Below are 27,340 nucleotides of genomic sequence, written 5' to 3'. Positions count from 1 at the left end.
CCCCTCTCCGAAAAGCCGGTTTTGTTGGTGAATTTAAATTTTATTCCACCCACATCAAGGTTGTCTCGTGTTTGTGGATGCTTTGCGGTGATGTAGCGTGAGTTAATTGAAGTTTTATTTATACCATGCTACGACGGACAGCTTGAGGAGCTTTTAATGCTGCCAGTCGTCCATTTTCCTGGACCAATGATGCCCTACAGTTGTGAGGTTAGAAAACTTTTCTAATCTAACGCCTGCACGACCCCCCATGCAATAAAACCACTCCAACACTCCCCGAAACCCGAACGAACACACAAAATGTGTCTCTGTGTGTGGGTGTGTGTGTGGAGGGGGGGATGCGACATAAATTCCAAGTATCTCCAGGAATTATACATGCTTGCTGTAGAAGACAGTAACTACACTTATTCCAACGTTTTGCTACTGAATGCGAAATAGACATACACAGTGTAACGGTGACAAAGAAGGAGTTTAAACGAAGATGCAGCAAAAGTGGGGTTTTTTTTGCTTCGTTTGAGCCCTGTAAGTTTCGCCATGCGCCATTGCAATTTTAGCAGCCGAGAAAACTCGCGTACGAGCCGAAGATTAATGTATAATATTGGCGGGGTACAATTTGTACTCGTGTGTTAAAGGCGGTATAAGGGGCCAACAGCGTGACTTAAATCCTTACCGTGCGTGTTCAACTTAGACTTGGAGAGATTAGGTCCTTCCCAAAAAAAAAAGAAAAGAGAGGGGAACTTTACCTCCAAAATGAACTCCTTCAGCTGAGGAGCTCAGGAACTGCAAGTATGCTTAACCTGATTTTATGGAGAATGTAAAGAAGCTTCAGATGGGATGTCTTCTACTCTCTGCATACAACAACGAATGAATCTTTATTTGCATCTGCTCCCTTTTTTTGCGACTTCCGGGAACAAGGAGAAACTTGACTCTTCCAATTTCTTGAAGTTACTTGTACTAACCTTGGTTACCAAGCGTTTATAGGGGCTCTTTTTTGTTGAATTTTCCTTCGAGTAGCCCCATATGATGATGCTACCGAAAAAAACAATGTTGATGGAAAGCCGTTTACACATCCTGCAAAGTGTGTCAAATGATATTGCCCACCTTCGAAAAGCGTGGGGCAACGCTTATCGGCACGCAAGAGATCGGTGTCTCAATCAGGACGGGACGGGAAATGGAAATCGCTCCACCCGGAAACGTGCACCCGGAACATAAAGTTTCCTTTCTCCGCGCTATCTTAATTTATGTTGTATTATTTTTGGCTTTTGCTGTTGTGATTCCAGCAATGGGCTCCCCATTTTTCCGTACATCGAGTGTATTTTTTTTTAAAGTTTTGTTTTGCTCGTTTCAGCTAAAAGGGTAAAGGGTCCTAGTGTAGCATGTACTTTATTTGCGTGTTTCAGTTTTCATTCCGTCTGTGTTTCTATACTGTTTTTGCTTTTTTGTTGCTTATGTCGCATGTTACCATTTTTAAACCTATGTTTGCTAAAAATAAAAGGAGAAAAGCAAGGGGAAAACGCACTACAAATACCGTAGCTATTTTCGACGATGAGCGGAAATAGATTATTCACTCCATTTTAAAGCGAACTCATTTACCATTTAAACGGAAAAAAAACAATTTTCACCCCAAAAATGGTAACCTTGCCCTTTCACGATTTGGTGCTACAACGACGGATGGGTGGGAAATTGGTTTGTTATCCTGTTGCATATCAACCTTGGTTTTTTTTTCATTTAGACGGAAGAAATTGGTGAAATATATTCTTGTTCAAGTTTTTTTTAACTCTCACGCTTTGGTTTCTTGTGACTGGAGAAATACAGGAAAATTTAATACTCAGCATAACTCGGAAACACTTTCCTACAACTCGATTATCTTACCATCGACAAGCGTCAGGGTTAAATCAAAAATGGTTTTCTGCCTCTCCCAGGTATTTCGGTCTGGTTTTTGCCAATACCCAGCAAAACACATTCGTTCACAATTTTGTGGCTGCGTAAGACAAACGCGGATAATTACACAGTCATTACACCAAAACATTCTCGAAGGGTTTACCCTCTCCATCCTCTAAAGCAAACTTGTCTGGCTACACACCTGGGACGGGGGGCTGTCCCACTTTGTGACGCCGTCAGCATCCAACCAACCGAAACTTCGATCGTTCCAATTATTCTTGCTTACATGGTAGCACCAAATTCATCAAGCCGACCAAAACCGAAGCAACCAGCGGAAAACTACTTCTCTCTGGGTGTGTTTGGAAGGAGGGGTGGGCGGGGGGGGGGGGGGGGGGTTCCACCCCTTTTGGGAAAAAGCTTCAAGGTTAGGGACGCCCCATAAGAGCATCCCAGCACTCAGAAATCTCCCAAGGTCTCATCGATCACGAGATCTTGACCAACTGTGCTGGGTCATTAGTCACCTGAGTTTTCCAGAAAATGGAAAATTCGTCTAGTTATTTATTTATTCACTTAATTACATTTTAAGGATTATACATACACAAAAAAGGTTTATACAAAAAACAAGGTTTATACATAATTAAAAATTAATCTTCCATTAGAATAGAAAAATTATTTTCGTTTTTTTTAATCTAAATAAAATCATAATACACCTGTTAACAAAAGTGTAAGAAAGTCAGAAGCGAAGGACAGCAATAACTTACGATTGCATCAATCAAAGCTCGCTCTAGATGTTTGACGATACCGAAAGGAGCGTACTAGCAAAGGGAGAAAAATAAAATCATTCCTAGCAAAATCGCTTCACCTCTCACAATATTGCTCGTCACATCAAACGTATTATGCAGCATGAAAAATCACTACCCTTTACCATTTTCTCATCAAATATGCAACTCATATTGTATTGTTTCGTACTATCACCATATACCATTCGTTTACCCCCCCTTTGCTCCGTATGGAATGAAGCTGCAAATGAAAACTGTTCGCACGAAGCGAAGCATTTGGGTTGCAAACAACCCGTTCCCCGAAAAAAAAGAGGTGGTTGGGCGCGCGTAAAAGACACATTTTCACCACCGTGTGATGGTGTGCGGACGGACACGGGCATACTTTAACACACAATTGAAAAAACCTCAATTCAGCGCTATTTTCCTACAGCACCGTGATGCAAAATCGGGGTTTTCCATTTTGCACTCCGCAATCGTTCGTTCTTGGCCGGAAAGGAAGGATTTTTAGTTGGAGAAGAATTTTGCTATTTGTTTGCCATCTTGTATCGAGGATTTTTTTTTACTCGTTCTTACGGCGATCCTTACAATCGGTAACGTTCTGTGCCGGACCACTTCACACGGCTCCCGATTGGATTTACTATTGGTACGGTACGTTCTCACAATCACAGGTGTTGGTATCAATATTGCTTCTGCTACTGGAAAACGGCATCACGTTCAAAATGCATTTCCCTACCCACACACACACACACTCAGACACACTTAGCGGAACCGATTGCCCTACAGTTGAGTTTGCAACAGTACAAAAGCATTCGTTTTATCTTGAGGAATGCTTTCCTGTTGCTACCAACGTTTTTGCAATCGCCGCAATACCGAAGCAAAAGTGCATCAGATGCACTTTTCTCCCCTCCCACATTGAGTCTTTTTTCCTTTCCATCATTCCTACGTACACACACACCACTGCTTCCGGATTGGTTCAGGTCAACGGGTCCATCCCATCGATAATTGATGCTTCCAAAATGACGCTAGGTTGTGCACAATATGTTTGTTCGGAAACACGACCAAATAATAAATGAAATTGGAGAAATTTCATTCACCTTCCTCGATAAAAGCGCTCCCTCGGGCAATAAAAGCAGGGCAATGAAAATGAAAATTACCACCCGAAACACCCGTTGCAACAGAAGAGGAGGAGGAGGAAGAGAGCAGAATGGGGTAGAAGAGTGGAGAGCTGTCCTCCAATTTTTTCCGGTCTACTTAATGGTATATCGATGCGTTTTGTTGAGAAACAAACACCATCCAATAAAAGCTGGCGTACCGCAAAACATGCAGCACACAACACATTAAAACGAAAAACGAAGAGAGAGAGAGGGAGAGCGAAAAAAAAAAATCACTCCAATGCACTTCGAACTCGTATTGCGCGATTATAATGGTGATTGATAGCATTCGGACATTCAGATAGGTGGAGGGACGGGACGGATGAAGTTTGCGGGTATGATGCAACGGCGGTGTGCAACGGTGTGTTCATCATAATGCCCAGAAATGCCGATTGAAAATGGTTCAATGTAACAAATTCTCACCGACCGGTACGTGTCATGGTGATACATATTCAGGGGTTGATCTGTCAAAATTGATAATTAAACATAATGAGTGATTTTAGTGACCGTAACAGATACATGCAAAAGTCAATGTACGAAACATTATTTATTATTTCAAATTAAGTAAATATCTTGATGGAGAGTAAGCAATGTGGAATACTTCAATCAATTCAAAAAGACTTTAAGAACTACCTTTCATGAACCTCAAAATATTGGATATTAAGATATTCTGAAGTATTTGAAGGGAAAAGACATCCTGGTTGACAAAGTTCTTTTCGCAATTTAAGAGAGTTTTCCAAGGAAATTCAGAGCATTGCTATCATTGGATCTTTTGAGTAAAGAGTTGACATTCGAAAGATTTCTCAAACTTCCTTATAGACATTCAAAGTTGGTCGTTCGTTTTAAAGATTCAGCTGCTTCAACCAAAAGCCCTCAACTAATGTCCAGAGTTGTCTCTTACTGAACTCTTATTGTCCAGAGTTCAAATGGACAATAAAAAATCCAAGAGTCCTGGTGATATTGGTCTATTTCCTTCTTTTTCTTCTTCTTCTTCTTCTTCTTCTTTTTCTTTTTCTTCTTCTTCTTCTTCTTCATTCTCTTTTTCTTCTTCTTCTTATTTTTATTTTTCTGAGAAGCGCTTAGGTGATACAATTGAGGAGTCCAATTTCCTGGGCCCTTCCCTATTACTTCAAAACCTCCACATTTTTGGAGACCGGCAACAAAGCCCATAAGTCTTGGTCTATTACTTAGATACGGTATTTATTTCCAAAAACAATGTTCTCCTTTATGTCTCCTCTGTTTTATGTATCTCAGAAAAATCCTAAGCGACCTCTTGAGGGAGTCTTGAGGAAGTCCCAATAATCTGGTTTAGTAAAGAATGTTTTGTCAATATTGTGTAGATAAGACGAGAGCTGGAGACATTCACTTCCATTTGAAAGTAAAGCATAACATTGTACGCTCACTTTTGCAATGAACTGTAATTCCTGAATTGCAAAGAGAAAGTGTTTCGACGAGGGATAAACAATGATGCTATCATGTTGCATTTTTTCTCCGCAATATTACATATTTTACCAATCCCTTAATAATGCTTAATTGTATTTCACGTTGATTGCAAAACATCATTTCATTTGTCACGCGGTAAATGACAGATGTGTGTTTCGGGATCATGTACACACAAAGAGACAACAATAGCTCAAACTAAACTGACCTATCAATCGTTAGGTGTGTATTGGGGTAGTTACAACTAATATGCGTTTCATCCATATTTTCTAATGAGCTTTAACAACAAGAGCAGGTTGTCGTAACCGAAGCAAAAACCAAAACCACGGTAACGACGGAAGCTCATTGCGCAATCTCGCGCCAAATGCACATTAGTTCCGATTAGTTTACCGGCCATATTGATCCGATCCGGGCCGCGGAGTGTCGGTTGCAGATGAAGCCGTTTTCATTTTTCACAGCACGAACAGCTCGTCAACCGGCAAACAGAAAGCAGCCCAAACGACCCCGAAAGAGAAAGATCGACGACGTTTGCAACACTTCACGTAGAAAGGAACAATGGACTTTGCCTTTCACTGTAAACGCGAAAATCGCGTTCCACTGCAGTGGTAAGTGGATGAAGGAGCGCGGTGAGAAAGGGGGGAGCGCGGGCATAAAGGTTGCGTAACGTACTGAGTGCAGTTGAAAGGCCGAAAAAATGAGCTATAGCATGCGGCTCAGCATGAAGCGATCGGAGTTGGCAGGCTGTTTCAGGGAGACACCGCTACAAGGTGACACAGCCGAATGGGGGGATCACTTTTTGTGGAGCAGTGTCACGTTATGCGTGCATGTTTGCACATCATTACATTACGCAGAAGGTACCGTTGAAGTTCAATGCAATTCTCATTAAGCATTGTGGAACAATGGACATCAACCGAGATGTGGACACTGATGTGTCCGGGCGCGATTATTACCGATCGGTACGCTACACCTTACGCAACAGCTATTCATCTCTGTCTCAATTCTAATCATCCGCTAGAAAAGGAAAAAAACGGCTGAGGATAAACCGCACCAAAAAAGATCAAATCAACCACTGTCTGAAAGACTTTCACAGCGTAACCGCAAAACCCCCTATTTGTTCAACAGTCGAATCTTGCGAATCTCCAGAGCTCGGAGTAATTTTGGGTCAGTGTGGTACACCCCGGGAAAGATCCCGCAGATAATGTCCCGGTGGAAGCTTTCTACAAATATAAAGAAACTAATTTGTGCTTGTGTTTACGTCCCATGGTGCAGGAGTTTTGGAAACATTCGTTTCTCATTTGTGACGTTTGCGGAAGGGGAATATTTGTGCGATTTAGATAATGTGTGCTTGAAAGTGGAAAGGCTCATCGGTGAGCTTGAGTAATAACGATAATGGTCAAAGACCATTAATATTCCCGACCATTCAATCTTTTAAGATGTCACTGTAAACGAATTGGTGAACGTCACCAGTTGACAGCCGTGCTAGTAAATGTGATTACTTAGCAAAAACAGCATCAACACACACACATACCACGAAAACAAAATCAAATCAAAACAAATTACTTACACGAATGGAAAGGTAAACATGACATGATATTTGGAGAAGTTCGTACACTTCGATATGTGATATGTTTTTAATTGACCCAGTTACATGTGAATGAAACCATGCGACGTTGGCAATAAAAGTTGGCTAAAGCTGTTACGCAGTTTCAGCTTTTTTGGTAGAATTCTTGTCCCCGAAAGTACCTGACAGCAGCCTCGTGAATAATTCAATGATGCTGTAAGTAGACGTACCGCTCATTACCTTTGCTTCTCGAATTCGTATGTGTGTTTATGTGAGCGAAATCGATAGAGATGTGTCGAAGTGTCGACATATTCACACCCACACCCACACACACACATCGCATCGTTATCTTACTCACTTCAAAGTGATTGGAAGTGATTCTTTCAGCACGTCCCATCATGCTGTCCCCACACTTCCAGCTGCCCAACATTGACAGGGGTACGGCAGAAAGTAAACGTTTCCTTCAAACAACCGATAGGCGCAATTAAATTCGACTTGGTTTCGAGAGACACGTTTGATATTTGTGCGCCATTGGCAAAATGCCATACGGTAGCATTATGCATACATATTACTTGCACACACACTTTCTGACATTCTGATTCTGGTGTGGCCGAACAAACTGTGTGTTGTATGTGTGTGTAGTGGATCGATAGTCGCGTACACTGCTGCTTAAGAACTGGAACGATTGCTATAAACCGGAAATATATGGTGTCGCGATAAAACGATACTCTTATTGGCTCAATTTAATTTCGTACGTTTGTTTGGTTAAATCTTCACATCAAGCAGTAACAATTCGTTTGATTCTTTTTGTTACCGTTTTACATGCGAAAAAGGAATTTCTCTCTGGAGGAAGAGTTACTGCAATCACATCCAAACGCTTGAGGAAACTTGAGAACTAATCAACTTCAAACATTACAATTGCAATGTGTATTACCATGTTAATCTGTCACCTACATCATCCTTCGATTGCGATTGGGAAAACGAAAGCACAAGCTAGCAAAGTGTCCACTCGAGTGCTGTTTGTACGGATTGTAATTGCTGCGTAATCTGTACAAGACGATTACCGACCGGATAATGGTGCGGGTGACACACCGGGCTGCCTGTCACACGCGAAACGATACTTAAATCCCAAAAACCCCAATCCTCGTGTAGTTGTACTAAAATTCCTACCCAGCAATAGGTAATGGATTCCTTTGACCCGATCGTGCTCGGTGCTGTAGTGATGGGTAGAAATTCGACAAAAAAAACGGAATCGCTTCCGAATGACTCCATAAATTTTGGAAGTGGCTCCGGAAGGTAGGTGCAATACTCCGAATTCGGAGTCCGTCCGGAGCCGTCCGGAGCCGTCCGGAGCCGTCCGGAGCCGTCCGGAGCCGCTAATCGCCAGCCGGAGTCGTCGGAGCCGTCCGGAGCCGCTAGTTGGCAGCCGGAGCCGTCCGGAGTCGTCGGAGCCGTCGGAGCCGTCCGGAGCCGTTAGTCGGCAGCCGGAGCCGTCCAGAGTCGTCGGAGCCGTCGGAACCGTCCGGAGCCATCCGGAGCCGTCGGAGTCGTTGGACCCGCCGGAGCCGTCTGGAGCCGTCGGAGGCGTCCGGAGCCTTCGGAATCGTTGGAGTCGTCGGAGCCGCCGGAGCCGTCCGGTGCTGTCGGAGTCGTCGGACCCGCCGGAGCCGTCCGGAGCTGTCGGAGTCGTTCGGAGCCGTCGGAGTCGTCCGGAGCCGCCGGAGCCGTCCGGAGCCGCTAGTCGGCAGCCGGAGCCGTCGGAACCGCCCGGAGCCATCCGGAGCCGTCGGAGTCGTCGGACCCGCCGGAGCCGTCCGGAGCTGTCGGAGTCGTTTGGAGCCGTCGGAATCGTCGGAGCTGTCGGAGTCGTCGGAGCCGTCGTAGCCGCTAGTTGACAAAGATATAACCTAGATTTTTGGTCTATCACCAAATTTTATATAATCCGATCAAAATAACGAGTTGAAATGAAACATTTGCTTATTCGTTTATTTCATAGAAGAAATTTTTGCACAGCACAGGCCGGCTGCCGATTAGCCACTCCGGACGATTCCCGACGGTTCCGACGGCTACGACGGCTTCGGCTGCCGACTAGCGGCTCCAGACGGCTCCTACGGCTCCGGACGACTCCGACGGCTCCGGACCGCTCCGACGGCTCCGACAGCTCCGGACCGCTCCGACTGCCGACTAGCGGCTCCGGATGACTCCGGGCGGCTCTGGGCGGCTCCGGACGGCTCCAGGCGGAATCGTGGTTTTAACCTAATCGGAATCGGAGCTGCTGCTCGGAATCGGAGGATTGCTGTACTCGGAAGCGGTTCGGAGCCGTGGGAGCGATTCCGAGAACCCCCATCACTAGTGTCCTGTTGTGAGTGGCTCGCAAAACCTAACCTACACCCTTTTTCCAGTTGTCAACCTGGTAATCCGTCTCACGGCAAAAGGTATGTTGTTTCTCTGCAACCGATCGATCAGGACATTTGCATACGAGTAAGGTTTTTGCTTTAGCAGTCCTGTTTTTTTCATGAGTTTGTTGCGCATTCCTCTGCTAGTGCTAATATTCCTTTGCCCTTCCTCTTGATCCCTATCCCTATCGGTCCCATCCACAAACACTTGCGTGGGTGCTTTGGTGGATTTTGTTTATTACAATCGTCCCCATGTATTATTGCCACTGCTTTACGTCCTACGGCAAAAACCGATTGATAAGCGTCACGTACACGCACGCCCGGGCACGTGCGACTATGAGCGAGTGGAAGGAACAAGTACGATAAATGGTTCGCCGGCACGCAATCCAACCCAGTGTCCCAGGGACCGATTTGGGGGGAGGGAGGGAAAATCACGACCCCGGTCGATTTTGGTACGCGATTTTCTGCACCTAGAATCTGTTCCATTCTTCGTGTTTGCGTACGAATGGGATTCTGACTGTAAGTGCATTCCAAGCAATGCGATGCACCAAGTTGCTGTTAGTTTGAAACACTCCTTACCAAGTATCTTTCTTTCACAGAATAGTTTTTTTTTAATTTTATTTTTGATTCTTTGTAGATAAAGAATATGTCAGGACGTGATTGTTTTTTTTTCTCTTCTAACTTCTTCAAAGTTCAACAATAGTCGAAATAGATCTGATGCCATTACCAGAAATGCAAGATCGATAAGAACATTTTATTCCCTATCTCCACATTCATGATTGGCACGCTCTCTTACTTTCCAAATAACTATCCACTCACCTGCGGCTACTGCGGCAGTTCACCGTCTCCTTCAACCTTCAATGAGCTTCATCCTTAAACTTTTCCCAATATTCGGGTGCAAATTCCACAACCCCGGCCGTTGGGCAGAAAGTTTTCCAATATCTCAAAAAGCACTCATAATGAAACAGCACGCGAATGCACACACGGTTCTGTGATTGTGCCGTTGTTGCGTGCGTCACCGAAAGATGCTCACATTGATTAAAACTTAATCCCCGGCTGGGTATGCTAATGGGTACCGTACCGTCCTCCGGTCCCAAAATAGGTCCTGGACAGGCCGCTTACGGTACCGTGTGACGGATGTAATGACGCCATCGAAGTGTCACTCTCCGAGAGTGCCTTCCAGTTCGCAGTTTCATCACCCATCACCTTCCTGCCTTAGCTCGCATTCACTAATGGTAATGCTTGCACGAAGAAATAATAGAACTCCAGCAATACCGGGCTGCACTACCAGTGCATTACTGTCCTTTAAAACAAGGCACCTTAATAAGAGAAAATTGTAGGAATTATACCCCCTATTCGCATAACCCACCAATATGGGTAGAGCGTGCAGCGACTGAAGTGTGTATGTGAGCAGAGTAATAGCCTAGATAGGGTCGTCTGTGATACAAAGAAAGGCTGAACGAGAACTTTCCCCATCCTCACGGCGGACCCTCCCAGTTTCGGACTGTTGGGAGCGGAAAAAAGGAACGCTCTACGTACGTTGATGGCATCGTTGTCGCTAACAGACGATGACATGCTGCGCCAGGCATTTATCACCCAACAACCGAGGCCTGTCCGAGTGTTGCGGGGGCGGGTTGGTAGAAGACAAACGCTCGGTGACGGTGTGTAAACCGACCGACTACTCTAACCGTTTCAGGTGTCCCGATGCGGCAGCACAGGTGTGCGCATACAGCGATGAAGATCTCTCCTCATGCTGGTAATGTAAAATGAGCAGCCATAAAATATACTGCGACAAGAGAAATGATGATGAAGAAGAAGAGAAAAAAACACACCTCTCCCCCCCCCCCCCCCACACCTGGGAGACAGGAAAAGAACATTCAATACCGATATTCCGTTGACGGTAAAGTGCAGCATCCGTCCAATAGGTGGTACGGTGACTTGCTGGGACCGATGGTACAGAGATGGCAATGCCTTAAAAACAAAGGCACCGAATCTGTGCCACTTTGCAAAACTAGACCTTCAGCTCAACCGTTGCACCATTGAAACGAATGCCTAGACGCAAAGCCACGCTACCGGATGCTCCCGTAACGTTCCATTTTCTACCATTCCGATTGTATTGCGTTTTGATTTTATGGAATTAGCAATCGAATTCACCAGAACACCACTCATCTGTATGCATGCAGATTACGCCTTTTACTAAACACGCTAAATCTCCTCTATGACGGGCGGAATACAATGGGTGTATTGGTCTATCAAACCGAATCGAACGCTATCAAGAAAACTCATCAAAGACACCAAGCCGCCCGTGAACTACACACTGGTTTGCTGAGAAGTTGTATGTGTGTGAAGCTACTACAAAGGTTCGAATGTACACTGCTGGACAACACATTAAGGGTTTTCGTGACCAACTAACTATAGCCTTAGGAAATTCTTCATTTTTTTGAATTTTTTGATTTATTTTTATTTTTTAATCGTTTTTTTATATTTAAAGCATTATTTGAGTGAAAAGAAACTTATTTGAACCAATTGGCAATAAAATAAATCAATTTTATTTTTTTTCAAAATTTCTCAAAAAAAAAACGTAAGGGGTAAGCCTTATGAAATTTTCGAGTGGAAAATTTTTTTGAAATTTTTTTCTGATTTTTTATGCTTTTTTAATTTAAAGCACTATTTAAGTGAAAAGAATCTTATTGCAACAAATTCCCATCAAAATATATCACATTTAAAATTTTTGCTACATTGCTCAAAAATGAGGTAAATTTTACATTTTCTCAAACAGGGTATGGAACTTGGTTCCTCGAATAACTTCTGGCACAGACATCTGAGGGCATGGCCGTCCAAGAAGAAAATGTAGCCATTGATGCCATCTATCGACCACAGGTCAAAGATAGGCGATCTGTTGGATACCGACCGAGTTATAGGCAAAATTTTGTGCAAAAATGAGGAAAATTTTCATTTTTTTTTTAATTTTTTGATTTTTTTTATTATTTTTCACTCTTTTTTTTGTTTCAAGCATTATTAGAGTGAAAAGAAACTCATTGCAACCAGTTGGCATTAAAAAAAATGAATTTGATTTTTTTTGTAAAATTTCCCAAAAAAATCGTAAGGGGTAAGCCTTATGAAATTTTCAAGTTGAAAATTTTTTTGAATTTTTTTTCTGATTTTTTAATCTTGTTTTAATTTAAAACATTATTTGAGTGAAAAGAAACTCGTTTCAATCGATTTGCATTATAATATATCAATGTATAAAATTTTGCTAAATTTCCCCAAGAAAAGGTAAGGCTATAGCTTTAGGAAATTTGAGAGCGATTGAGGTACCTCTTTCGCTCTTGACCCAACACTACTAGTAACAACAACAAAATCTGAAAAATCTCAATTGAAATGAAGAATGAATGGAATCCTCCAAATGAAACAAGTATTAATGCACAACTCAAAAAAGCACTCCGGTTACATTAGCGGAGTTGAAAAACATTGGTAGAAGTATGGTAAACGAGGGTAAAACTGTCTGAAAGAGAACACCAAATTCCAATATAAAACCCCAATATGTTCCAGTAACTCATAATATACTACTTGCCAAATTATATGCAGTTACCAAATTAGGTAACTTTAATTGAGTATTCAGAACTTTTCAAATGATTGCGGTTTGAAATAAAAATAAAAAAGACGAGGACTATTAAATAAAGTACATAATTATTATACTTTTCTCCGGCAGTGTATTACCTCTCCGGTAATAATTCCCACATCGCCAGGTCTGGATTTGCTGAAAGTCCGAAAGAGCTTCGTTTTCAAGCTCTGGTATAACAGTTCCGACTTTACTATCTACCAACACTAACTCTAATACACTAAACAGCACGCAATGATCAAACAAAGAGGACGTGTGCCCGAAATCGGTTTTATTGCAAATGAATTGGGTACACAGAGGACTCCACACTTCCACCCGGGCCGGTACAGACCGGTTGGCTGGCTCTGTGTGTCTGTCTTCTGTCTTGTGCTCGCACGGTTGCTTCCGGGGACTTTCGCAGTGTTTGACCGCTACAGCGGGACAGGTACCGTAGTACGTTCCATTCGTACCAGGTACTTGGTAGAGTTGGTACGTACTGTCGCATTAAATCAAATTTCTCGTACAAAGCAAACAGACTCCCAGCCCGTGTATGGGGTAGTGTGTAACAGACGATCTGGAGTGGGGAGAGCTATTTTTTCGACGGTAATAAAATTGAATTCCCTGTTTGCTTAACCATCTGCCGGACCTGTTTGCCTTTTTTTTTGGTCGATAATACCACCACCACCAGGTTTTTGCTGGTGCTGAGATTAGTTTGTTTACTAGGTATTCGGTTCTGTTTTGCTTTCGTCATCAGCAAAAGCGTGGTGGGTATATACGGTGCGCACATCTTCTCTTCACGATTGTGTCATACTCAGTACACATATAGAACATTCCTTCCTTGGAAAAAGGAATCCCGGCCGAAACACAAACTTCAACCGTATGATGTGTGTGTGTGTGTGGATCAAGTGTATCGAAATAGAAAATTGATACTTCCAGGATGGTTGTGTGATGTCTGGAGGCGCTTCTCACTATTATACGCACCCATGAAGGAACACGTCCAGCGGCACCCGAATGACCGGACGGTAGCGGACCATTTCCTGTCATCGAACCGATCCTCCTAGCTATGTGTGATTGTGGACAACAATCAAGATACGATGGGTGAAGAAGGTTTGCACGATGCGTACGTAGCGTGTAGAATATTGGGGCAGAGGCACTTCATAGTGCCCGGACGCGTCTCTCGGCGAATGTACCGAATATGGCTAACCATACGGCCTGACCTGGTGATGTGTGTTACCGAGACCGAGACGCGTTACACCTGCCCCGCCCACTACTCTGCCGATGTGTGATGAAGAATATTTGGGCGCAAAATATTTGCTCGCTCGAGCAAACAATACCCCAACCACCAACTCCCAGCCTGGTGCTGGCTATTGCCTACCGGCGGAAAAAAGGGGATTTTGACCTTGTCCTCGGGCCGATGGATTCTTTCGCCCTTTTTTTTCGGAGGCCGTAACTCCTCCATTCCAGCCAGAGGCAATTCTTTGTCCCGACGCTAGATGTGACTAGAAACTCAATCCCGGCTTCTTCAACACATCCGGTAGCTTAGGAACAATCGTATGTACATAACCGCCCGCCGAGTATTGGCCGGGTAGGCGTCCGAGAAACTGCCCATACTGACGACACTCACCCTACTCACACAAAAACCATATGCCCCGTAGGTTCGTCTCCGCTTCCCATACTGTTTCGTTGACTGATTGGTCAAATGTGACAGTCTCTTTTTCTTTGGTTAACTCACCCTTTCCATTTGCTTTCTATACGCATTCACCACGCTTAGTGCTCTGGCTCGAAGTGACAATTTTCGGACCAACATTTCACCAGTTTTTTTTTTTTGGTTCTTTTTTGATCCTCACTGAGACTAGCAGGCGAGACTCCCGTACATGTCCTTCTGATTTGTCCTACTTCGGAAAAGGATGTGAATATAGCCCCAATCATATGGTTGACGGTCGTTTCTATTTGCTGCTGTTTTTTCCTTTTCTTTCAGATTTTTTCTTTTCCCCCCGCTGTATGTGTCCCTTTTTCCAAGGAAATTGTTAGTCAACGCAGGACGAACCTCGGAAAGCGTCCCATAAATCGTATCGCTCCTGACGTGTGGCAACGGGAAGCCATTATCGTGTTAAGCACTTTTTTTTCCCCCGTCTACATTTTGAAGCTTTCGGGCTTTTTTTGGTTGTTGGTATAGTCTACTATCTACTATAGATTGTATTCTCTTTTTTTCTGGTCTTTATTTTTAGGAGAAGCAATTCTGGAGCAATTCAGCCCATATATCTTCGCGGTGGGAATACAAAAAAACAATCCGCTCCAGGCGGGGGACGTTTTGTTGGTGTATCCAAATCAAATACATTCGTCACTAGAATGTCTCTGATGGCTGATGGCAATGTTGCATCCCTTCGCGCGACTAGAATGTTGTTTTTTTTTTTTTGCTGTTCAGAAGGCTCCTCTTCCCGATTGAGGGGTTTGTTGGAAAATGGAACAGATTCGTACCATAATTTATCCTGCAGCACAGGAGACAGTATTGGATTTCGTGAAAACCCTTTCTGTCATCGACGTCCAGACTAATGCTAGTGGCCAGAGCATCAAGATTCTTCCCTCGCCATCTCTTGCAAACTCCCAGCAATTCGCATGAAATAGCATGGAATACGAAATTTCCCCATCAAAAACATTAAACTATATAATCTTGTACCGCTTTTCAGCAGCAGCAGCAGCAGCAGCAGCAGCAGCAGCAGCAGCAGCAAGAATTCCAAAGATCCTGGCTATATCTTCGTTAAGGATGCCGGAGCGATTTGTACTTATTTGCTTTTCGGTTTTTGGGAAGAAATAAATAAACAAAATAGATACATAAAGTCTTCGGGCAAGGAAATTTCCGTTTCCCGGCGGCTAAGCATTAACCATCGACAAAGACGTTCCGTTTTCCCCTAGGCAACAGGTGACACACCCGGTGACGGTACACATTGCGGATCTTTGTTCACTTCCCGGAAACAATTCGAACGAAACGCGGTAAGTTTTCCCGCTGGAATTGATTATTGAAGGTTATCGCTTCGCACGGCAAGATGGTGTTTTTTTTTTGGGGGGGTGTAAGCGCGGATGTAAAAGTTTGCCCGACTTGGCAAACAGAAGAAAAAAGCATCCCAAAAACTACAAAAAGGTGTAACTATTTCCCGGACTGCAGCTTAAAGTTTACAGTATTTCAATCGTTTCCTTCTTGTAACGTTCCACCGTGCGCTGGTACATCCTTACCACAGCTGCATCTTTGCAGGCAGAAGTGCAAAGCGTAGTTTTGCCAAGTACGGTGAGCGTGTTCGATTGGTGTACATTGCCTGGTGCAGGGTAGAGTGAAAATAAAATATTATTCCCACCGCTCCTGGTGTGTTCGCGCAAGGCACAAAACGAAACTGTAAAAAGGCGGACACCAAACTTTGTCACCGGTTCGATAAAAGCTCGTGCTGGATTGACTTTTCAATCGTGGAATAAAAGAAGCAACTAAAAGAAACAACCATCAACGGTATATATTCTAGTCTATTGCTGGGAAAATACACAGAGAAAGAGAGAGAACAAATCCTCCACTTCGACACACGGGTAAACAAAATCTGCTGGCGATGACATCAAGTGTTTATCAGAGGCCTGGAAAAGAAGATGATCGTACGGTATGACAATCTAAATTAAAATATTTCCCATGTGTACCGTCAATGGGCCCATCCATGTATCCATTTTAGCGCAACTGTTACGGGAAGGTAGCAAACAACTTTTGCCTCTCACCTCGGCAAGCAAATTATGAGCAGCGTCACGTCAACATACTGCCCGGGCTGGGCTCCGTACGCAAACACGCGCGGACCAATGAAAGATGAAGCATCGATTTTGCTTCCCACATACACACACATGGGATGCTTTGCGCTTCACACCGCCACAGCCTCTAAACAGGTGAGGGTGGATAAATGAATGAGTGCTCGCTTTCGCTTATTGACAGTAAAAAGACACTTTGACACGCGGTAAATTATCGCTTACATCTAATTCTGTTTAAGCGCGTTGTTGCCTAATGTTGCTTCACCGAGCGTTTCATTTTCCAAGCGAAATGATATACGCTTTACACGCTGCACGGCGGAGAGACCTGGCGCTTGTTTCGCGCTGTACATGCAATAAGCGGCTTAAGAAGCGTCTTATAACACACATACATACACACACGATTCTGTGTCGTTCTTTAAGACAATCGCTTTACCGGCAGAAGAATGGCAAACGCTCACCAAGCGCAGAGTGTGTGCTTTTTGTTCCGGCACGGAGGACCTGGAGCTTAATACGCAAAAACTACACACTTTAGACGAGCGGGTAGGACTCGCTGGAAGTACGGTTAAAGTGATGTGTGTATCGTTAGATACAACTCAAAATGTTTACCAATCACATCCAACAGATGGTGATGTAACTCGCTGGTATAGATTCTTCAAGAATTCCAGAATTCCTTGAAATTTAAGGTTTTTGTGCCCCACTCTTCCCGCAAAAAAATCCTGTTTTGTTTGCCATCGTTTTCAATCGTTCTCCAGCCCTTTTTGCACACAATTGCTCCTCAAGACGGGATGTACGTATATACAAGGTAAATAAATTAATTTCTCATTCGTGCTTGAAGTTTACAACGGTGCGTTGGTAAAAGTTTATCCACCACGGCCTATCGCGATGATTTTATGTAGCAATTGAAGCCCAAAACACACACACCGCTTCTACGCAACCAGACTAAATCAGAACCCCGGGTGGGTGCATTATCCAATTACGGCACCAGTAAATCAGACCTGGCAGTACAAGTACCCGATATCATTTCCCGGAAATACAGTGGATGCTGTTTACCGTTGCGCTTGTTTGCCCAGCGTGCGGTGATCACCAATTAGGTCGCTTGTCACGAAATGCGTCGGTAGCTTCAAGAAGCTACCATTGAAATAAAAGCAAACGGCACACTAAAGCCCGGTAGACAGTAGATAGTGTCCGTTGAAGTACTTTTAATAATTCACCTTTTCTTTTTTTTTTTGAGTGTGCCATTTTGACGCGCTGCATGCTGCCCACCCGATGACTTCGGGGCATGATGAATTATTTTCAAAATCTGCCACCCCCAAAACAAAAAAGGCAAACGGCACGTTGCCGTTGCGTGCCGGATGTTCGAGATATTGCTAAGTCTATGCTTGACATTTGTCACCCCAAAAACGGGAGAGGGTGAGAAAGGGGATGCAGGAAACGTGTGTGTGAGAGAGAGAGGTATGTTTGCGCGTACTCCATCTGGGGAATGGGTATGATAAATGAATTGCCACCATTTCGTCGTGCGGTGCATTAGAAGCACGAAGAAGTGAAGTAGAACGCGCAAGAAATCAGTGTGCCGTGTGGTGTAGCGTGTGCTTACGCTTTCGGCTGTCAGTTGGGCTCCCCGAGAAGTCACCGTACTTGGCAAATGCCGCAGGGAATCGAAATGGAGACGACGAGTCAGATACCGATTGGAGCTTACAGAAATGAACCTTGAAGCTGAGCTTGATTTTTGGGAGTCTTCAGCTTCGCAACAAAAAAAACGATGGCTTTTGCCAGTGGAAAGGTAAAAGGCGAACCTTATCTGCTGCTTTTCAACATTTATCCTTAGTTTTTTTCCCCTTCGTTTGTCTTTCTCTTCGAGCAGCACCAGGAACATGCTCTCCCTCCGTTTCAGGGCCGGTTCGGGCTGGGAGGGCTTTTAATGAAGATTTATTAGAACCAAACGTCGGGGGCCCGGGAACAGAGCGACAATACCGAAAACATCCTTACCGACAGCAAAACCGGTGACCGTGGACTTGCTGCGGTTCATTTCCGTTGAATTATTGATTTCGTTAGCTTCGCTGCTTGTCGCTTGTTATTATTACAACGTGATTGCCGATAAGCGATTTCGGTGCGCGGTACGAAGCTGAAGCACAAGCTGCATCCCTTACTAATGGGCAATGTTATAGGGGTGAAGACAAAAAAAAAATCGCTCAAAGCGCCGTGACAGTGTACACGCTTTTGGCTAGGAACGGCATGCTAATCAGGGACGGGTAGACATGCAAATTTTTAACCAGATGTTGACCAATCGCGATTTCGTTTGATGAGTTAGAAATTTGCAAAATAACAAATAAACCATTCGTGGTAGCATTTCCCATTTAGCTTTAAATCAATTTAACGTTCAACAATCATTTAAATGGAAATATGATTAAATGAGGAAGTATGTCACAAAATCGAATTATTTCTTCTTCCGTATGTCACTCACTGTTGGAGGGGGTGAGAAAAATTTTGCCGCTGTTTAACTGCGACAAGATGACAACCGAGAGTTACCTAGGGTTGCAACTATTAGAAACATTCCCAGTGTGAATGCTTCGCTTAATAGCACTCCACACAGCAATGGGGCCGCCCAAAATGCGGCATAATCCTTTTTGTCAAGTTCCACAGTAAAGTTTACCGTGCCGGGGGGGTTTTAGTTCTAGGTGCAGAAGTTTTCTTTTCATCCCACCACAAACTGGAAAGGTCGGTAGAATATGTAGTGCAGGAAGTGGATGGAAATAACAGTGGTCAGCAAACCTTGTAACCTCTCCAAAAACAGGTATTCTACCTTAAAGTTGACTTTGTCATCCTGGTCACGGCACCAAAATATGTTTTATGTTGTGAATTTTTCAATAATAAATTAACTTACTTATATCTTCGTATGTCGAAAAGTTATTTAAATAGAAAAAGGTTAATTTTTGCAGTTTTTTATTCTTTTGAATTTTAATTGTCTTCCACTGAACCTTGGAGATCCAGAAAACCTTGGTGAAGAAATAGACTCAAACTACAAATTTCCTTGCACACAGGTATGGAATAGTTTTTGCCTCTTCTTCTTCTACATGTTTGGCAGCAATTCACAGCGGTAAGAGCAGTGGTAGTGCCAACCCAACCAACTCATACGGAACAGTGTTCACCCATTAGACGTGTGGCACTAGACTACCGGCACAATGGAAAACAACCGCTCACACGAACTACCAACATCACAGGCAACACTTGTGCAAAATGTTCGCCAATGTTCGGTAAAGAAAGCAGAAGCAAACCACCAAAAAAGAAAAAAAAAACAGCAAATGGGAAGCGACAATTATGAAGCCTATCACGCGCACCACACGGATGCCTTCCTTGGGTGTGAGCTTCCGGGGTTGGGAGTAGAAGGCAATGGAGTCGCATAAAATATTACACAATTGTACGATTATTGCATATCAGCAGGGTGTAGAGTACGGTATGGGGGGGTGTGGAGTACGTGGCACTTGGTGCACATACGGCACGTGCAACCGTATGTGCTTTTGGTGATGTTCCTTCGAGACTGGTGAAGACATCAGGTACGGTGACTCCAAAGGATAGCATTACTTTCGGTGGGTTAGTCTATTCTCTAATGTGGAATTTATGTCTTGCCGCATCCAAAAAACCATCAATGCAGTTGTGAAGTTTACATTTATATATCTGCGGGAAATATCCTATATCCACACATCCTCAGTATTTCCGATGTCATGTGAAAGCTACTTTTAATTGTCGTCGTCTATCTGCTTTCCACTAAGTTCCACCAAAGCACGATATGTTTATGTAAATAAAACTGTTTCAGTTTTTGTTTTGCAAAGGTTTATATCTTCACAACCTGGTGAATCTTCGCCACCAGAAAAAAAGTCCTCACAAGAAAAGAAATTCAATATTGCCTTCGTTCGTCCCCCCCAATCCGATGCAATGGGGTTTTGATTTGATTACTTTTGATTTGCCTTTTTTTTGCACCCCAAAACTAGTTTCAAACCGTACGGAAAAACATCAAACGGTGGGGCTAGTTGCTTCTGCTTGGCATCCAATCCCCGGCAGCCAATCGCTATTATTGGCCGTAATACTGGATTAAACAAGCAAACAAGCTGACCGGTGTGGCGGGAACATTACGGCTGGCGTAACATTTCCCTTCAAGATAATTCAATCAATAACCACCTTACCCATTACCGGAACTACCATTAGCCGAAAAGTCAGTGCCGAAAGTTTCGGTTTCGGTAGCGTCCCGGAGACTAACTTTATCGCCAAAGTTTACTACCCGAGCCATCAACAGGCTGGCAATGCCTGAGAATCTGCCTGCGATGGTGAGGAGGACATCAAAATTTGGAACGAAACCACAATGAAAGATGGTGGGTAGGGGGGGGGGGGGGGAGAGAGGGGGAAGAACAAGAGAAAAAGAACATTGATATAATCTTCCAGTTAAGCCTGCATGCGCCTGCTTACAGCGTCGGCTTTCCCCTCTCGAGGGAGAGCGCGTTTTTGGTGGGGTTTAGATTTGTAAAAGCATCCTTGTCCTTGGATGTATTATTCATTCCGCTTACCAGAAAAAAAACCCCATTTCTGTCCGTGGTTGGCCATTTGTCAGTACCGGGTTTTTTTGTTGGTATTACAACACAAAAGCGACCTCCTCCCGGATAGGGATTGTGCCTTCAATCACTTCAGCTTTACGCGTCGATTTTATGACGTACCGTTTCGCCATTCTTTTTTATCGGTTTTGTTTCTTTTTTTTTTGACTCTCATTCTTCTAGTGCGAATCCAACCGTCCGTCAATCAAATGGAAGGAATATGGTTTGCCATTTTTGATGTTCTGCCCCGAAACATCACTCCTGGTAGCACGTGCCATCGTGGATGTGCGTTGTAGAATCGATAGCACTTGATGCTTATTCGGTTCGATGGTGATAATGGTCAAATGGTCTTTTTCTCCCACTCTCTCTCTCTTCCTCTCTCTCTCTCTCTCCCTCTCTCTGTGGTGGATTCTTTATTTTTAGCATTGTCTTCAATATCCTTGATCATCAAGCTGCTCAAGAACGCACCTTTTTTTTGAGGAGGAAGGAGATTGGGGAGTTTCAGGAGTTTCAAAGACCAAAGGCGTTCGGCAAACCGCTTTTTGGGACTTGGTCTTTTGGGCTTGTGAAATAAAAATAACTGACCTGGTATGTGGTTGTGTGTGTGTCCTGGCGATACAAGTCAAAAGTTATCACTGACCCGTATCGTCCAATTATTGTCGTTGCGAGTTCAAGCGTCCATCAAACGATTCCACTTTCTTGTCTGCGGGATCACATGGGATGCGTGTTTTGTGTGTGTGTCTGTGTGTGTGTGAAGATGTTTGGACTGTGAGCCTAATTTTGAGTGAAGCTGATCTACTCAACGATTTTTTTTCACTTCCTTTTGTTTTGCCAATCAGCAAAAAACCCCCAATAGGGTTACTGACGATGATGGTCCTGGAGTGACGTGGGTTCCGTCCAAAGATGTCCGGATGTTAAATTGTTACCCGGTAGAGTATCATGGCGCCCATGGCGCAATGGGCTTTTGGAGTAGGAAGTTAAGCATACCACAGATCCTCACCTAGAGGATGAGTGGGAAAGGATTTTTCTTATTTATTTATCATCCCTTACGTTCGTAACCGGTCAACTCAAAACTATTTATTTGGAAGATATGTTTTCTTTTTCTCTGGAGTACCTCCACACCACATCTTCCCCCCCCCCATGGGGGAGGTTGCATAATAGTTGAGAGTGTTGTCACAGCGACAACGGTTGACGTATGGGGAGTGATAAAACTGGAAATTCTTCCCTCTCAAAAAAAAAACTGGACCCATTTTGGTTGCACATCGATGCAACGTTGCACGTTTATCAGTCAACGTAACCTTCCACCGTGTGTGCGTGTGGAGCTGTGGACCGGAACCGAAGAAAAGGGAAGGAAAAACACAAAACACCTTTCCAAAAACGTTAAGTCACCATCGGCCTATCGGCCTGCCCAGATGGTGAATGTCAACGTACACCGATTCTCTTCTCTCCCCCTTGGGAGATGCCGCCCGGTTTACGGTTGACTGAATCCGTTACCGGTAGCGCTTTCACTCACCGACCGTTCCAAAGCGTACTCGGCCGTACAAGTGGCTGAAGCTTATGCGGCGGTGAGGTTGGGAATGGTTGTGGTGCGCTTTGAAGCTGAACTTCAAAACACCGCGGTGACGTAAGAGCGCAACCAAAGCTGAACTTGAAGCTGCTGTCGAGGAAAAGTGGATGGAAACGGGGGAAGCCAACAGCACTATTGAGGATGAATATTCCAATTATAACTTTTATCTCTTTAACGTGACCAATCGCGATAGTTTCTCGCTCCATTCGTTTTAGATATTGAAAATGTACGTTACCCTTGGTGATTGTACGCTAGAAAGGTGATGCTTAATAATGTTTTTGTTTTCTGCTTTTGTTATGCTTTTGCTACAGTAGAATATTCTAAGCACAAAACCATTTCCTTAGAATATGTAATCAAGCAAACACTTCGTTTCGATTTAACGAGCTTCTATTAATTCTAAAAAAAAAAACACTCCATTTTAATGAATCAATCTTCAGTTGCCATTCCAGCACGAAGCATTCGAAGTAAACAATTACTAGGAAAATGTAACGAATACACTTCTAAATGATTACAGTTACGAGCGATAGAAAACAAAATTAGATAGCGCTTTGCTTTGACGTTTGCCAAGCGATTGTTTGACATTAATCAACTTGAATTTACTGTTTTGCTGGTTTTACACGGTACCCGGTAGTACCTGGGTTTTTATCGGAATAATTAGCCATTAATACTAATTGTTTCCAATCCATTGGAAACACGGCAAACGTTCTTATCGGGTGCAATAGCCCCGAACGCAACGCTGAAGCTGATAAATCACTTTATCGCTTTGGAGTATTGAATCCATCGTCATACACGGACCCGCAACACTGACACTTAGTAATATGCGCACCCACGCACGTACGCACACACACACAGTCGACTGCAATCTCGCAAACACGGATACACGCTAATGATAAGCGGACAGAGGGCGAATAGTGAAACTTTCTCCTAGCGCATTTAGACGCGATGTAGATGCGAGTTGACCCGCGTCCTCTTCTTCCGCGTTGCCCAGATCGACCAATCGACAGGTGTACCCATCCCGTGATGGATGGTAATTTTGTTTGAAGAAGGTACTGCGAAAACCGGCTCCGGCCATGGTTGCTTTGGTTGATTGGTGATGATCGGGTACGTAATGGGGAGGGCGAGGTGGGGAGAACAGATCCCAAACCTTACATCACACACGCACACTCATTACGTATTACACTGGACATCGGCTAGGCGGAGGCTCGCTTAACGCAGAAGACGAAGGAGAAATAGTGAGGAGCAATCACCATTTGGCCACTGTTTATATTATCGAGTTTCACTTCCAGCATGGCCGTACCGAAGAATCGGTGGTCGGCGAACCTTGGAGAGGGGGGCCCGGGTTGAAGATGCTGCACGCCGGGACCGGGACAGGACAAGGACGCGGCAACAAACCGCCAACAACAGCAACAGAAACCGGAAGCGGATCAAGCGTTGGCTTAAACCAGCTTTCATTACCTTTTAGGAGGCTTTAATCTCGCTGGCAGCAGCTGTGGGTCCGCTTTCGCGAACACACGATTATTTATTATCGTTTGCAAACCCCGAGGATGCTTGGTCTTCCCCGATACGGCGTTTGGTTGATGTCTATATATTTCAGATACACATCAAAACATGCCAAAACATACAACACAACAACACAAAATATGGACACGAAACCCATGCTTGCGCTCTTCCGGTTTTTTTGGGGAGTTGGGAAGCGTCGATTTCCATTTGATGGGCGAACTTGTCGGATTTGAATACGAACATTGCTGATTGCTTATTCACTGCATTCAAGGATTCTCGAGAGATTTTCGATACCCTGCCGACATCTGCCCAGGGTTTTTTCCCATTCAAAAACTTCCCTCCTTATCAACGAAATAGCCCAGAAACCTGAACTGGAGCAGAATTCTGACTAGGTCCCCCATCACTAATTACCTTCATTGTGCTATATCGTCTGGTGGCTAGTAGTTTGAAGCAGGAACGGTTTTTGATCTGACGAAACAGGGTTTTAGCAGCGACCGGTGACACACACAAAAATGCAAACACTTTCACCGGAACAGAAAATCAACAGAAGAGGCGCGTTCGGTTCGGACACCCCCAAAAAAGCGGTTACGGTACGTTACGCGCTGATGTCTTGTTATCACTTTGCCGTGTGTACGGTGTGTATTTTTGGTTTTGTTGCTGTTTTACCTTACCGGACCAAATGTCCACACGTGTAGCAAGATATTCACCCACCGCACAACAAAGATGCACAAACGCGCACACACACACACTAGCACTATTAGTCACTCGTCCACTGCAGATGAATGATGAATTGCCTGAAGAAAGGAAATAAGAAAAGAAATTAAAATACTTCATAAAAATGTTTTCATTATTTGGTATAAAGCAACCAAAATACATTCCATACGAATTGTATACGTCACAAATGTCATCAAGAATGTCACACGCTTTCCCAATGATTTCGCCCACAGCGTACTCAAAACCTCAAGAAATTCACACACAAGCTACCGCGGCTGATGCTGCGCGCGTAAGTCAATGTACTGACTGGAACGGAATGAGTAGCAAACCGTTCCGTACCGGTGCGGGAAATCCCCGCCGAAGAGAAATCTTGAAGTTTATCCCCACCGACGGTAACAAACAAAAAAAACAATAAGGCGCCAAAGAAATGGCATCGGATGCATTTTAATCAGCATCAATAAACATTGGTTGGATATAACAAAAAAAGAAAACAAAAAACAAAAATCTGCATAAATCTCTACAGGAACTCGAAAAAAACCCAGGAAAGAAAACACTAGTGTTACAATTCGAATGATCCGGAAACACCTCCAAAACAGATGGGTTTTGTGCGATAAAAAGGTTATGGGGCGTTTTGTGTGGGGCTGCTACAACACGCTAACGTCTGGTTACGTCACACCGGCCAGCAAACGTCATCGATCGAAAAGGAAAGTTTATCGTCTGGTTGCTTTACACAAACACACACACACACATACATCATTTCAACGAATAATGTAAAACGGTAAGAGACGAGTCATGATATTACTCAACGATAAGCGTAAGCGTGCACAAGACCTAGTTCCACCCATTCAAAACCGCAATATGGCCAATCCGCATCCATGCCCGCCTGGTGAAAGTATGAGCGGAGTCCACGCTTACTCCACGGGGAGGAGAGACACACCAGAGAAAGTTCGTGCCGAGGTACGTACAGCGTATGAAGAAGATACGCGAAGGAAGCAGCAAGAAAGCAGAGACCCCGAAAGCTGTGCGCTGGCTTATTAGCCGCCCGATCGTATTCGTTCACATTGCGCACAGGAAGATGTAACACTGTGTGGCGAACACGTGCGGCATACGTTTTGCGCAAAGCGAGAACGGAAATTCACACGTGACCGGTCGCGAACTTTGGGTGGAGAGAAAGTAATGTGAGGTTTTTCGGGAGCTTTTTTTTGGTGCACTTTATCTGTCCTGGATTGGAGGTGTGAAGAGTTGCTTGATTGCTGTTTTTTCCCCCTCAATGCTGACAGTTGAGGAATTATCTGAGTGTCCTCAGATACTGGTCTATTGCACTGACTGGTAGTTGAGCTACCTTAACTGTATCACATCTCACTTCAAAATCATCTCTCAACCTCACTAACGATTTTTTTGTAATTTCCAAAGACAATTGCTCCGTCACTTGCTATTCGTACTCATCACACAGTTTTCACTATCAACTCCATCAACTAACCTGTATGCTTGTATGTAGTGCGTTACTCGAAGCTTTGATTGCTGTGGTACCCGAGTACTTTGAGCTTGCACAGAGTAATGGTACCGAGTGCGTACACACAACACAACAATCCTTCCGTGGGCGACGGTCACCAGCGTTCGAATGACTTCACAGCCACCGGTGGTACTTCGCTTTATAGACGACTCCGTGGAGCGTTGATGTGGTCGGGGCACCACAAACATTCGGCTGCCGATCGGTTCTGCTCCAGCCAGTGGTTCGGGTGCCCGAAGCGATCGTTACCAAACGTTCGGTGGGGTCTGTAAGGAAGATCATTTTCGGTTTTTGTTTTTTTTTTTTTTTTGCGAACGTCATTGACGACGGCCAGTTATTGTTTTTTTTTGTTTTACTTATTTCCCGCAAGTGGATTAAAGCTGCAGTACAGGATTTAGCAATCGCAACTTACCCACCTAATGGAGAATGACTGCGACCCCCGGGGTATCCTTTGCAGTGTGGGGAGCAGGTGGTTAAGTAGCAGCATTTAGCTTTTTTGCTCACTTAATGATCGCGGGGGGGTTCTTGTTTGGTGTAATTGTTACCACGCAATGAAGATGATATTTTTTCACCTCATTGCATGAAATTTAGATTCTTCAGTGTAACGCGCTTGTGGAGGTGTTTTTGTTGGTTTTGTTTTTGCATTCCCACAACGAGGGCAATATCCTCGAGGTGTGGAAAAATAGAGTGTACGTAATGAATAATTTAACCTAGCGAAACAAATAGTTGTTTGTGACAAAATGCGATGATATTTAGCTTATTTCATCTCTCGACTATACATATCTGGTAGAAATCTCGACTATATCTGGTAGAGCCAGGAATCAAGGCTCATCGTTCGAAGAAAAACTATCCTAATTTTCGTATCTTTCCATGATAGTGAATTCACTCA

The 27,340-nt window shown here is 44.0% G+C and overlaps 1 protein-coding gene across 1 annotated transcript in view; it reads right to left on the bottom strand.

Moving 5' to 3' along the window:
* Nucleotides 1-26,622, bottom strand: part of LOC125766077 (uncharacterized) — a 46,235-nt gene extending 19,613 nt beyond the window's left edge. Inside the window, exons 1-2 of the mRNA XM_049431671.1 lie at nucleotides 26,422-26,622; nucleotides 24,639-25,021 (exon numbers count right to left, since the gene is read on the bottom strand). Of these exons, the coding sequence (XP_049287628.1) occupies nucleotides 24,639-24,644 (6 nt within the window). The 5' untranslated portion in view covers nucleotides 24,645-25,021; nucleotides 26,422-26,622. The remainder of the gene's footprint in view (nucleotides 1-24,638; nucleotides 25,022-26,421) is intronic.
* Nucleotides 26,623-27,340: the final 718 nt, after the last annotated feature.

The sequence above is a fragment of the Anopheles funestus genome, chromosome X (assembly GCF_943734845.2).
Source record: "Anopheles funestus chromosome X, idAnoFuneDA-416_04, whole genome shotgun sequence".
Lineage (NCBI taxonomy): Eukaryota > Metazoa > Arthropoda > Insecta > Diptera > Culicidae > Anopheles > Anopheles funestus.
Note: the sequence above shows the minus strand (reverse complement) of the source record. Positions and strands in the feature narration are given on the sequence as shown.